General features: G+C 37.5%; 1 protein-coding gene across 15 annotated transcripts in view; it reads right to left on the bottom strand.

Annotated features, from left to right (window-relative positions):
* The window catches only part of Cdc42bpa (CDC42 binding protein kinase alpha), a 208,192-nt gene that overhangs the window by 117,964 nt on the left and 75,167 nt on the right, over nucleotides 1-15,061 (bottom strand). For all 15 annotated transcript variants that reach the window (XM_051148002.1, XM_051147993.1, XM_051147999.1 and 12 more), the window contains exons 3-5: nucleotides 14,905-14,988; nucleotides 8,551-8,646; nucleotides 1,060-1,208 (exon numbers count right to left, since the gene is read on the bottom strand). In XM_051148002.1, coding sequence (XP_051003959.1) covers nucleotides 1,060-1,208; nucleotides 8,551-8,646; nucleotides 14,905-14,988 — 329 coding nt within the window. The remainder of the gene's footprint in view (nucleotides 1-1,059; nucleotides 1,209-8,550; nucleotides 8,647-14,904; nucleotides 14,989-15,061) is intronic.

Genomic DNA, 15,061 nt, shown 5'->3' with positions numbered 1-15,061 from the left:
ATCCAGTGATAAATGGTATGTGACATAATGAACATCCATAGAAAAAACATTTTTTCACTTTGTTTCGTTTTGTTTTGAGATAATGTCTCATGTAGCCCAGGTTGGTCCAACTCATTCCACAACAAAAGCCCGGGCTTAAACTCCAGAACCGCGCCTGCCTCTACTTCTCAAGTGATACAAATGCGGGTGTATGCCACCAGGCCTAGCTCATGTAGAAAACAGTTTAAATGATTAATTATTTACCTGCCAAATAGTATACAATAAGATTATGGCACAAACATCAAAAGTGTTTGTTAGTGTCTTTTAAACAAAAATTATCGTTTTTATATCTATGTAATCCTTCAAAGTCTTTTGTGTGTGTGTGTGTGTGTGTGTGTGTGTGTGTGTGTGTGTGTGTGTGTGTGTGTCCATCCGTCCATGTGTATATACTGTGTACATGTGGGTACATTTGCATGGGAGACCAGAGGTAAATTTGGGGCATCTTCCTCAATCACTCTCTGCCTTTTCCAAGCGATTGAATGGTCAGCCACCTATCTCTATGGACCTGCAATCCTCTGCCCCAGCAGGTACATGCCGTGTGTCCAGCCTTTACATGGTGTTGGGAATCAAACTCAGGTCCTCACCTTTGCTATCACCTCAGTACAAGTCTGTTCTTGAAAAAAACAAAACATAAAACAAGTCTATAACTTTTGGCCTAGAAGTCTAACTAACATCAGTATATAAAAGCCACTATTAGGAAATTGACTACTGCATACTCCTTTTGGGAAGGACACTGCATGTAAATTCAATCATGAGTGTGTTCAAACTTTTCCACAAAAAATGCTGACTGGAAGTGGGCATGTGGAGATAGCATTTATGTACATGGACATACAAACAGACACATCACTTCAGTAATGCAGATGAATAGTAGCAGTAAAAATACAAAACCAAAACAATCTCAGAATAAAGTATGTTTGCTGATGAGGTGTAACTAAGACCATCAGTAATAATGTGGTAGCAACAGAGCTGGATCTAGATGTAACATCACAGCAGCCAATGGACTGAGACTGGCTAGCTCACCTGTGGACATAGTGGAGCTGATGGACGGAGTCAATTGCTATTACCATTTCTGCCAAGTAAAACCGGGCCATATCTTCAGGCAGTCTGTCTTCAAACTTGCTGAGCAGAGTAAGTAAGTCCCCACCAACATAATAATCCATAACCAGGTACTGCGAACAAAAATAAAACGTACTCAATAAATAATTAGGGCAAAATTAGTGGACTTAATGCAACCCAGGGTCAAATAGGATTAGGATAAATACTTATGGAGGTTCATTACTTGTGTGGCTAACTAACATTTAAGTATGTAAGCTAGTTATCAGTAATTCTAGTAAGACTTCTAAATTTCATAGGCAATGAAACAAAATTTTAAAACTTAGTATGGAAGACAGGATTACAGTTTCTGCTGTTTTTGTTCTTTGTCAGGTAAATGACAGTACCGTTCACCTCCAGAAAGGACTTTTCTCAAAAACACACACGCAGACGCACGCCTACGCAGAGGACGAGGCATATTATCAGAATGCTCACCAAGCTGAGTTCGATGGCAGATGATGTTATAGATTTTGTTACATTCCAGATTGTTTTCCAAATGTATGTTACTTACACATACCCATATGTGTATGTGCCATTGGCATGCCTTGGTGTTACAATGATTTTATTTTTTTCTGAAAGTTTACTTATTTTGAGTGCCTGCATGTCTTTGTACCACATGTGTGCCAAGGGCCTATGGAGGTCAGAAAAGGGTGCTGGATTCCCTGGAACTGGAGTTACAGACAGTTGTAAGCCACCAAGGAGGTGGTGGGGACAAAAACCAGGTCCTCTGCAAGAGCAGCAGTTGCTCTTAACCATTAAGGCATCTCTCCAGCTCAACGACAATTTTATTACAAGATAAAAATATTTTTAGGATATCACTGAGCTGACATTATGATTTAAATTTGGCTTTAAAATTCTTCCATTATGATACATGAAAATTTTGAGCATAGGAAATGTGTGTCAAAGAAATTAATTTTATATACTTAAAACCTTGAAAATCAGGAATATTGTATTTCAAGCCCTGGTCTACGGCTTACTGGCTGTATTTATTAGGCCTAATATTTAAGTCTACCCTGAAGCTTATTAACAAGTCAATTCAATCTAATGAAATTCTATAACATTACCAGGTTGTAGGAATGGAGACAGATGTAGATAAGAAACTTCTATCTCTTAACTTAAAAGAAGCTCAATGAGAACTGCAGCACGTGAGAGAGTTTAAGGAACAAAAAAGTACAATTAAAATAGACTCTAAATTTATGTAAGAAAAACCATACAGCATAACTCATTTCTTAGTACATATTTATTGAGTCTCACTTGGGATTATTATGTATCAAACACCGAGGATGTGCCGACCCATGGGCTAAAGAGATGGAAGGCCCTTCACAGAGGGCTTCGCCCTTGAAAGAGTACTCAATTTTTGTTATGCTAGACTCTCAAAATATCCAAAGATACAACACCAAATTCCTTTAAAAATTATTATTCAATAGTTAACATTCAAAATGAGGTTTTCCAGGTTATAATCTACCTTGCAAGAACCTTTAACTCACACACAGCCCTTACTTAAAGCCCAAGTCCATTTCCTCCCAAACTTTCAATGTGCTTTACTGAATATCTTCCAAGATAAACACAAATACAACCTTATAAATATGCAAGCCTCTTAAGTTGGGCTCATAGTCTCCCTTTATTTTATTCTTAGAAGTAAATTAGCTGCTAATAAGACAGAATCCATCAAGTTGGGGGGAAAGGGAGAAAACTGCACAAAACTCTACAGAGAAAAACAGATGAAAACAAACCATTCTTTGTACCTAATTCACCATATTGGCTTCAATCACCCACCCCTTTTTGGGTCTATTACTATTAACTCTGTATGGGATCTACTCCTGTCCTTATCCACTATAGCATCCTGATTCAGACCACTGCCTCTTGGTGGCATTTACTGTTACAGGCTTATGATAAAATGAGTAGCTTTCTACAACAATGGAAAATAGAATCCAGAACCAGAAGAACAAGTAAATTAACTCACCAATTCTATAAATAAATTTTAAGAGTACCTACTGTGTGGTAACATCGTGCAATGAAGGTACAACAAATGAAGAAGAACATACCTTCAGAGAATGTATAGTCTATGGAGAAACAAATCAACAATCAGTCTCAGAGCACCTTACATATTCTGGCAGGAATAAACGTAGAGAACTGCTTTGTGCTCTTAAAGAACCCAGCTAGGTCTGGTGACCCAGGTCCGTGGCCCTGCTAGTGGGGTAGCTCACGCAGGAAGTGCTCAAGCCCAAGGCAGCCTCAGCAACTACTCAGCAAGATCACTGCAAACGCCAAACAACAAATAAAGAGCTGGAGGCCTAGTTTTGTATCAGAGCACTTACCTGCCATGTCCTGACTTCAGTCCCTAGTGCCAGGCACATGGGAACAAAAAAAGAATCCAGCCTTTGAATCTGGCTTGCTGATTTGTCTAATATTTATTTGTCAGGATGTAAAGACTATTTTTTAATAGATGGAATGCCTATTATCTAAACTGAATAGCTAAATAATCTACTGTTTTCTCTCATTCATTTGAGATGTTCCTTCATCAAATTTTAAAATACAAAATACTCATCTCTGTCTCTGGGCACTCTCTTCTGCTCTGATTGCCTATGTTTCTGTCAATATTGTTCAATCATTCTGAATAATTTCTTAGTAAAACTAAGTGTCTGGTAGGACAGGTTTTTACTCATGAACTAACTTAAAAATATCACCTAATATGGTTAAACTTTTTAAAAACTCATTTAAATGAAGAAGGAGGAGGAGGAGGAGGAGGAAGAGGAGGAGAAAAGGAAGAAGAAGAAGAAGAAGAAGAAGAAGAAGAAGAAGAAGAAGAAGAAGAAGAAGAAGAAGAAGAAGAAGAAGAAACGAAAGAAGAAGAAGAAAGAAAGAAGAGAAGAAGAAAAAAGAAGAAGAAGAAGAAAGAAGAAAGAAGAAGAGAAGAAGAAGAAGAAGAAGAAGAAGAAGAAGAAGAAGAAGAAGAAGAAGAAGAAGAAGAAGAAGAAGAAGAAGAAACAGTCCTAAAACAGATGAAGAAGAAAATAGCCTTAAAAGTGAACAGCACTTCCCAACTGTTTAGAAGACAAACAATCCAACAAAATTTTAGGCTGAAAATACCAACAGATTTACAGTTGCCATTAGCCAAGTAATAATACTTCCAGAGTGTCAAGAAATGAAAACAAAGCATCAGCAAGACACCAAGTGTGAGCGGGCTTCAGGGAGAGCAAGAAGCAGCACTGCTGTAGGAAGTCACTTTAATTAAGGATCTGAGGCTGTACATCGGCCGTAAGTGCTTGCCTGGCATGCACTGAGGTCTGGAGTCCGTCCCTGTCACTGCACAGACTGGACATGATGACACGTAATCGACCATAACCCCAGCACTCGGGAGGTAGAAGCAGAAGGACCAGAAGTTCAAGGTGCTGCTCAGACTGCACAGCCAGTCAAAGGCCAGCCTATAAATAAACTTATTCTATCTAGCATTGCTGATCTGAGCAACCCAATTACAAGCAACATTTCAGCCAGGGGTGGTGGAACATACCAACAACCACAAACCTTGGGAGAGGCTGAGGCAGGAGGATCATAAATTTAAGCCTAGGCTAACATAGCAAAAGCCTGCTCCAAAAACAAACAAAAAGTCCAGTATGTAAGGAAGTAGTAGCAAGTTCAGGCTATAACATCCACAAATCAGTTTTTAACATGCTCAAGGTCCTAGGTTCAAGCCCCACTACCACCCCAAACTCCATATAATATTACAAGGAAATAACACTGAAACATCTGAAAAGATAAAATAAAACCACCATTCCACACCCAAGAGGCTGAGGGGAAAGTATTGAGGAGCCAAGACCAGCCTGAGTTACACAGTGATTTTAGGTCTGGATATATAATAAGATCCTACTTCAAAATAATTTACAAACAAATGCTAATTCAAGAAATTAAAGATTAAACATTTTCCTTTTTCCCTCAAACATAAAGCAAACAAGAAATTATGAATAAAAATATGAGAAAAAGATAAATTTCACTGATTCATAATATTCAGACATATGGATTTCATGTGTCGGTGTGACATAGCAGCTTTGAATACAGTGAGTTTTTTAAGAAAAAAAAATATTCTATTTAGACCGTAGTATCATCCATTAAACTGTGTATCTTCCGCTTAAGTACATAGAAGACACTGCTAATAGAACCCTCTACTTTTCATAGTATGTGTATAATAATATCTAGGGAAGTTGGAAGTGAAAAATCCAAATTATCTGCCAAAATTTTTCCTGAGTTACATAGCACTGTAAACATTTGGCTACTGAAAAGAATGGGTAAAAGTTACTTTGCAAAATAAAAATATTTAACCCAAATTCTGTTTTGGTATCTAAAACTAGATTTGTCTACATTTTTTAATTGTTTTATTTTCTAATACCTTTTAAGGATTTGCTTTGTTTGTTTACAAGTATGGGCACATGTGCCGAGTGTATGTATGTGCACCATAGATGTCCAGGTGCCCATCAGGTCAAAAAAAAAGGGTATATCCCCTGGAACTGGAGTTGCCCAACGTGGTGTTAGGAACTGAACTCGGGTCTTTTGCAACAATAGCAAGTGTTGTTAACTGCTAAGCCATTGCTTCAGCTCCAAAATAGGTTTTATTGGTGGCTTTTTGTTTTGTTTTGGGTGGTGCAGGGGGAATACAGTCTAGGGCCTCGCGCATGCTAGGCACAGTAGTTATCACTCAGTTACACACCACATTTCTTTTCTTTTTTTAATTTTTTAAAAAGATTTTATTTATTTTATGTATGAGTGCTCCATCTGTATAGACACCTGTACGCCAGAAGAGAGCATCAGATTCCAGTATAGATGGTTGTGAGCCACCATATGGTTTTGGGACTTGAACTCAGGACCTCTGAAAGAGGTGCTCTTAACCACTGAGCCATCTCTCCAGGTCCCATCTCATTTATTTTTAAAAAAATGTTAAATGTTTAAAAGAATGGATGTGAATAACAACTATGAATTCTGACACTTGTAAATGACAAGAACTCTTATTTTGATACTTCTTCAAATACTGTTGCTTGTATTCCAATGTAACTAGTATAACTGATAATATACAGATGACTTCTCTCAGAGAAAGTCACTGAAGAAGAAATGTCAATCTAAAGCCTGATACAAAGAGTGTAAAACAGACTAAATGATTCGAGTCAGACTCAAAGACACGATGCCAACAGCAGCTCAGACATGTTTTTCCTCATTTTGACACTTTTTGGCAAATTTTTGCATTTTGAAATTTGGCGTTTGGGAGGCTGGAGAGAGATGGCACATCAATTACGAGCACCTGATGCTCTGGCAGAGGACTGAGGTTTTGTTCCTAGCATTCACACTGGGGACTCATGATTTAAAACTACTTTTTAATATTTATTTCTACATTTATAACAAAACGTAGATTTCAAGCAATGCACAAATTCAATGATAAATCTATGTGCAAAAGAATACCCTGAAAGGATTTTAGCCTTTATTACTTTTGAAAAATACCATGATAAATACTATAATTTTTCTAAGTGTAAATAAATACCTGGTGTATTCAATGTACTCTTAAGAATTTTGCATATAAGTCTACATAGATCATATATGCCTGATATGTTCACCCCTAAAATTTTAATAAACTAAATATAAGTAAAATATCATTGCATTCACTCTGACACTGAACAGTAAACACACGCAAAGCTTTTGCTTGTCATTTTAAGAAGCAGTTCTACATGCTACATGTGATGCATGGTGGTGAGAGAGGTGTCTTTGAGCCATGTCTGCTACTGTAATTAACCCAAACAGAAGTCACTGGCTCGCCAGGCTAGACTTGGTGGGTTAGCACTTTATTCCGTCATTGGTTCCTCATCTAAAGTGGAAACAATGCCTTTCTTATCTAATAAATGAGTGTCTGAGGAAGCACCCACAGCTTTAGACCCATTTTTATTTAATTTTCAGAAGTTATATTGAAGTATTCTGTTTTAAATTTACCAACTTTCCAGTCAATTTTTTCCTGTGAATTGAGAATGTGGTAATGTGTGGTGTATCTGACAATGTATGTGCACACTATATTCTATCAGTACAGATGTGTAGTGTGTTTTCATAATAAATACAATGCTTTGCTATTTACTCCATTTAAAGCTTTACTGTCCTGTGTATTAAAGCGCATTTGAAGACTGGTCTTTTTTCACTACTCTGACATGATACGCATACATTATTAATAAAAAGTAATTAAATGTCATGGCACAGCAATGTACAAAGAACTCAAAACGTTATCAAGCTATAGCTGGCTTGGTGGTTTGCAGATAACACATAGTGAGTCAACAGGTGTAGTTGTGCTCCAATACAACTTCACGGAGGCTAAAACAAAGGCTGCAACAGTCATGTCGCAACTCTGCATCGCTTGGATCTCTCCTCCCTTCGTGATTTAGCTACCTCCTATCTGACTTGGAAGAGTCTTCCCTCTGGATGAAGGCAGCGTTTCATCATCTCAACACTTCTCATGGGTGACTTATCTGGGTTTAGACTCATTAGACGCTATGTAAAAGAACACTGAGAAAAAAGAACTTTTATCTCTCCCTGGCAATTCTCTCTCCAGACACACAGAACAGTGCACAGCAGAGAGCACACGTCCATCAATATTTAGCAAACAAGCAGAACTGGCCCCTGTTTTCTCTATTTCAATTGTCAAGTCTGGTATATAGCAGCATTTCAAGATACAAATACTTTCCTAAAGATAGAAACCTGGAAATAATAGTGGATCTAATACTGAAGAACTATAAATAGCAGCCCAAGAATTACACACCCACTGCAGCAAACCTGGCCTTATTTATCCAATGACTTTTACTTCCTTGTTTCTAGTTTCTCTATTCATTCTTATTTTTACTCAAGTGATATAGAGTCTGATATTTTGAGTTTTCTCTAAGTTTCTCCCAAGTTTTTATGAAGTGGTTCATGATGTCAATATAAATGTGGCTCAACTTAATGTAGCTTAATGCTTAATGTAGCATGTGGTCACTTTGCTTTGAAAAATTATGAAGTTTTAAGAAGCAGAAAATTACTAATAAAATATATTGGGAGAGTCACAAAAAGAAAAACTCCTGAACCTGCTCCTATAGAATTTAATAGAAGGAAATTAAACAGTTTGGATTTAGTTTGGGAATTCTTATTTAAAAGCATAAGCAAATTCAATAAAACGCATCAAATTTCTCAGACCAAAAAAAAAAAAACAAAAACAAACAAAAAACAAAACAAAACAAAACAAAACAACAAACAAACAAAAAAACCAAAAACCTGTTATACCAAGAGCACAACTTACAGTTTGTGAAATGCAGTAATTTTTCTATTTAAAAAAAAAAAATCTACATTTAACTAACACTTTAAAAAATAATGCTGAACTCGGCCAACAAAAGACGAAGAATACAGAAATAGACCGCTTCTTACTAAGTTGTTGTCGTCCTGGAAAGCATAGTGCAGGGTGGTTATCCACTTGTTGTCTCCGTTCACCAGCACATCCCGCTCTTCACGAAAGCATGCTGTCTGGAAGGGAAAGAAAATGTTTTAAAGAATACTTTATATAAACCTAGAAAACAGTATGCAAACAGCTGCTCAAAATGTGTATCTAACATTTTGATACAGTATCTAAACAGTCTAAAAGTTTAATTTTTTTTTAGAACTGCTATAGTTCAAAACAGAAAAATTCACAGAATCTTTTAACTTAACTACAGACCAAGCTATTAACCAGATGATATAAATGCCCAAGTTTGCCATATCCACTTCGCCAGTCTTAAGGACATTTAAAAAAATGGACATAGTAAGTGCTTTTGAATTTTGTATTGTGTTTTATAGTGCTAAGGACTGAACTCGGGATCTGTGCATGCTACACATTTTTTACTCGAGGGCCACAGCCTCAGCTCTTAAGAGTGGGTAGTGGCTACCCATAAGGAAGATTATGTAGCCACGATACATGAAACAAATTATTGCACAATTGCCCCTAGTATTCTCACGTTTATGCACATAAGACCTACTTGGACAAACAGAATTGCCAAAGCCAGGAATTAAATGGCAATATCAGATAAAACACTAAAACAAGTAAATCAAAACCATCTGAAAAGGTGATTTTAATTGTCTATCAAGTTACTAAAATCTGACATTATGCTTCAATTCACTTTAGAAGAAAATACAATCATGCTACCTACTTAACTCTGAGTCCTGCTAGAAAGCTTACCTGACCTCAGTGTGTGGTTTAGAAGGATGACAGAGCCCAAGAAAGGCCTTTCCTAGCTTTATCGTACAATGACAGTGATCTAACATTTTAAAGACAACCCCGCTAGAATCTAGTAAGTACTCGCTGCTTCACTTGATTGGCAACTTCAAACTAACCAAAACTCTGAAAATTTTAGTCAAAACAACAAATTGAACTGTAAGTTCTAATTTACCCTCAATTGCTCAGTAAAAAAGTTTTCAAAGATAAATATATATAATAAACTATAACATTTCAAACATATACAAACTTACATAAATTTCTTCTCCCAAAGTACCATTACTAAATTTCAACAATTATTTTATTACCCAATCTTATTCTGTTACACTCTCACACACTCACCACCATCCCTCAGTTCTACTGGTGCATACACACATACATACTTTATAAAGACAGTCTCCGATATTATGTGGTACATTTGCAAATATTTAACTATTAGGCTATTCTTTCTTAAAGCACAGGTATTAGGTCTAGCCATAAGGCACTCTCCAGACTTGTATTTAATGCACTATGTCCTCAGCGGGTTGTGCCAATTGGAAAAGATACTACTCATATCTAAGAAGGAGAAGCCAGGACACTTCTCCCATACAAGCACAGAACAGCTTCCACAAGAAATAACCAAGTGTCAACAGTGGCCATACTAAGAAAAGGCTCCTCATCAGTATTAAACCATGAGAAATGGGTACTTGGGTGGTGTAAACATGCTACAGAAATTCAATCATTATTTTCTGAAGGAAAAAATTCATATCTGAAGAAAATGGGTTTTTTGGTTTTGGTTTTTAAAAATTCCCTCTATGGTTTGGGTCTCTAAAAAACAACAGCAAAACAGGATGGCACAGGCCGACAATCATGGTGCTTAAGAAGTGAAAACAAGAAGAGCATGAGTTTAAAGGCATCCATGGCTAGCCGGAAGGTATGAGGGTGCTCAACAGAGCAGCACCTCACAAACACGACACGTTCCAGGGAGTTGCCAACGCGGAAAAGCTAACTTAAATTTAGTTGTTTGCTTTCTCAACTAATTTTTATTTATTCTACTTGTTTTTTGCTTTTTGAAACAGGGTTTCTCTGTGTAGCCCTGCTTATGTTGGAAATCACTCTGTAGACCAGGCTGGCCTCAACTCCCCGTCTCTGCCTCCTGAGTACTGGAATTAAAGGTATGCGTAACCCTGCCTGGCTAATTTTCAAATTTCAACCAAGCATTTACTTGCCAGAGCAACTTAACTTTATATACCTTTATATTTTTCTATATTCAGTAATATGTGCTTTAAATTTTATCCTTAATGAACTACTGGGATAATTAGCAACAAGAATTCCTATGTTGATGTACTACAGTGAAGAATCTTTTATCCATTCTTTGGTTAAGGGACATCTAGGCTGTTTTTAGTTTCTGGCTATTACAAATAAACTGCTATGAACATTGCTGAGCAAGTGTCCTTGTGGTATGATGGAGCATCCTTTGGGTATATGCCCAGGAGTGGTATAGCTGGGTCTTGAGGTAAATCAATTCTCAGTGTTTTGAGAAACTGCCATACTGATTTCCAAAGTGGCTGCAGAAGTTTGCACTCCCACCACCAATGAAGGAGTGTTCACTTTGCTCCACATCCTCACCAGCATGAGCTGCCACTTGTGTTTTTAATCTTAGCCATGCTGACAGGTGTAAATAGAATCTCAGAGTCATTTTGATTTGCATTTCCCTGATGGCTAGAGTTGTTCAGCATTTCTTTAAGAGCTTCTTGGCCATTTGAGATTCCTCTGTTGAGAATTCTCTACCCTACTTTTAATTGGATTATTTGGTTTGTTGATGTCTAGTTCCCTGAATTCTTCATATATATTAGAAATTAGCCCTATGTTAGATATAGAGGTGGTAAAAATTCTTTCCCATTCTATGGGCTACCATTTTGTTCTATTAATGGTGTCCTTTGCCTTACAGAAGCATTTTAGTTTTATGAGGTCCCATTTATTAATTGTTGATCTTAGTGCCTGGGCTGTTGGTCTTCTGTTCAGGAAGTTGTCTCCTGTGCCAATGTGTTCAAAGTTATTCTCCACTTTTTCTTATAAAGAAAATGTGGTACATTTACACAGTGGAGTATTACTCAGCTGTTAAGAAAAATAGCAATCATGAAATTTGCAGGGAAATGGATAGAACTAGAAAAAATTATACTAAAAGAGGTAGCCCAGACCCAGAAAGACAAGCATGGTACATACTCACTTATAAGTGGATATTAGCCATAAAGTACAGGACAACCATGCTATACTCCACAGACCCAGAATAGTTAAGTAACAAGAAGGGCTCAAGAGGTGACACATGAATTTCTGGGAATAGGAGATGGAATACATTTTGCAGGTGCACCAGTGGGGCTGGTGCAGATGGAAAGAGGAGGGATCAGGTGAGGGGAGGATGGAAAGAGAGTACTGGGAGGGACAACTGGAATTGGGGGCATTTCAGGGCTGAGCTAGAAACCTAGTACAATGGAAACTCTAAGGATTTTACTAGGGTGACCCTAGCAAAGACTCCCAGCAATGGGTGGTACAGAGCCTGAACCAGCCATTCTCCTGTAACCAGGCAAGCCTTCCAGTGGAGGGATTGGGGTACCAACCCAGCCACAAAACCTTCAACCCACAATCTGTCCTGCCAACAGGTTGTACTGGGATAAAGGTAGAGCAGAAATTGTTAAAGTGGCCAACCAATGACTGGTCCAGCTTGAGATCCATGCCACAAGAGGGAGCCCACGCCTGACACTGCCTGGAGGCCCAGGACCTAGAGGCTGGATAGCCCAGAGGCCTAGGATAGAACTAAACCATGACTGGAAAAAAAAAGTTGACAAAATGATTCCTAATGATATTCTGCTATGCTCATAAACTGGAGCCTAGCACAACCATCATCAGAGAAGCTTCATCCAGCAACGGACGGAAACAGAGACCCAGAGCCAAACATTAGGTGGAGCTCAGGAAATCCTGCAGAAGAGGAGGAAGGATTGTAGAAGCCAGAGGGGTCAAGAAAACCAGAAATCAACTAAGAATATCATAATTAACTAACCTGGGCTCATAGGGTCTCACAGAGTCTGAACTGACAATCAGGGTCTATATGGGTCTGACCTATCCCTCTGCATGTATATTACTACTGTGCAGTCTGGTCCTTATGAGACACCTAACAGTGAGAAGAGGGGCTGTCTCTGACTCTGTTGCTGGCTTCTGGGACCCTTTCCTCCTACTGGGTTATCTCATCCGGCCTTAAGAGGAGGGAGGTGCCTAGTCTTACTGCAACCTGATCTGCCATGGCTGGGTGACATCCATGCAAGGCCTGCTATGTTCTGAAGAGAAAGGAGGAGAGGTGGATGTGGGCAGTGGGGGGCCTGGGAAGCCAAGAGGAAAAGGGAAACTGTGGTCAGGATGTAATATTTGAGATAAGAATTATTTTTTTTTTAATTTAAAGAATTCCTATGTTGAAACAGAAGTTAAATGAGGTTCATAAATGATAATTCTGCAAGGTTGTCACATGACTCTTTACAACATTCATACAATACATTCATCAAATTAGTAGTCATATAAACCATATCAAAACTGTATGAAGAGCGCCCTCAAGATAGCTCAACCAGCAGTGAAAAGTGCTTGTCATGCAACTCTTATGACCTAAGTCTAGTCTCTAATCCCAAGGGAAAAGACAGAATTAACCTCCTGGAAATTGCCCTCTGACTTCCATACACATGTGCCATGGCAAGTACATGACATAGTCATACACATATGATGGACATGCACACACTCCACATACTAATACACACACAATCACACAATAATAACAGACAAAATCATTAGTCAAAAACACCAAGTGTACTGATGATTATACAAGTCTGGCTTCTCATTTATTGGGAATGACAATAAAGGCTTCTCTCATTCACAAAATACTGTTCTAGAGAAATCTTTTTGAATAATAATAGAATATCTAAAGTCTATTTTTTCATTTTGAAAGCTAAATGGAATTTTAAATTTTAAAAAAATCTTTAAATCTCCATTATTTTTTTTAATAGCAAAGCATCAAATTCATCTTTTGTTTGTTTGTGACAAGTTCTCCTGTGGCCCAGACTAGCCTTTAATGCAAGCTATATAATTAAGGACAAACCGGAATTCTTAATCTTTCTGTACCTCCTAAATGCTAGGTGGACTTCTGAATTTACTTTCAAGTATATAGTTTAACATGTAGTTGATGGCCACACACGCCAAAAACAAAAGCCAAAATAAAAAACAATGAGGTACATTAATTTTTAAGTAGTCAAAAAATGTTTTAACATAACACAAAAATAATTTGATAATATTTAATTGGCAAATGTGCTTAACACACACACACACACACACACACACACACATACACACAAAGCCATTTCATTAAGAGCCGATGCTGAGGACCACGCTGTGTTGGTGGTCAGGCTTTCCCCTCTTCTCCCCTCCACTTCACATCTCCCAGTTTGTCACAGAAAGATGGGCAACGTCATTGGAGAGAATGTGGCCTTTCTAATAATGTCTTTTTTTGTGAAGAGACTTCTTAATTCAATTTTTGTTTAATTTGATAAATTTGTATTGATAGACATTTTAAATAAAATTGGTTTTCAGTGTTAAAAAAAGAAGTAAGTATGAAGCAATTTTGTAATCAATATTAGGATTACCAAATAATCCTACCAAACCTTTAGATATCATGTAAATTATAAATAAAATCCACTGGCTTTTGTGCTATATAGGTATCTCCTTCAGACTGTAGTTATACATATATAAAATTCAGTAATATTAGTGGATATGTGAACACTCAAGAAAATCTCTCTCTCTCTCTTTCTCACACACACACACACACACAGAGCTAGATATTGAGTTAATAATTAAAATATTATTTAAGCAATAGCTTCCAAAGTTTAGATGTATTCCCCCATCACTAAAAACGTTTAATTTGGTAGGTGTTTAGGTTGTGACATGCACACAACCTACAAAATCCTTTTGTGTAAAACTTAGAATATTCTAAGATCATTTCAACCTCCTTTTCCACAAACTGGTGACCTCAGGGGAGCCACAGAGTAGCTGTGGTTAAGAGTACTTCATAGTTCCTTTACCTTCTCCTCTTTTAATGTTTACTGCACACACGTGCACATGCATATGTATGTATGCCACGGTGCACACCTGTGGAAGTCAGAGAACAACCTTCTGTTGCTAGTTCTCTTTCCACCGTAGGCTCCAGGGATGAAACTTCTGCTGAGCCCCCTCACAGGGCCACTTTACAGCGACTGCACTCTGTGGGTGACACGGCTGTGCTGACCATCTTTCTCCTCACATTTTGAAACTTCTTTTTCACAAATACACAAAGTTAATTTTGGTGAAATAATTAAATGTCCTAATAATTTGAGTCCACTTTGCTACTTAGTCAGACTACACATAAGCTCACGAAAGTATTCCAACATCCACATACAAAAGGTTTGACTACCAACATGTTTCAAAATAGTCTAAATAAAAACCAAACCAAATGTCATCCGTTTTTATAAGGTATAAAGGCTTACCTCAGCTCTTTTCAGCATTTCCCACTTGTTCAGAATTTTCATGGCAAATACTTTATCTGCATTTTTCAGTTTAACTACAGCCACCTAAAAAAGATAATGGAAATATAACTGTTAAAGTATGAAATAAAAAACTTACTTTATCCATTTTCCATTTCCT

This window comes from Acomys russatus, chromosome 6 (assembly GCF_903995435.1).
Source record: "Acomys russatus chromosome 6, mAcoRus1.1, whole genome shotgun sequence".
Classification (NCBI taxonomy): domain Eukaryota; kingdom Metazoa; phylum Chordata; class Mammalia; order Rodentia; family Muridae; genus Acomys; species Acomys russatus.
Note: the sequence above shows the minus strand (reverse complement) of the source record. Positions and strands in the feature narration are given on the sequence as shown.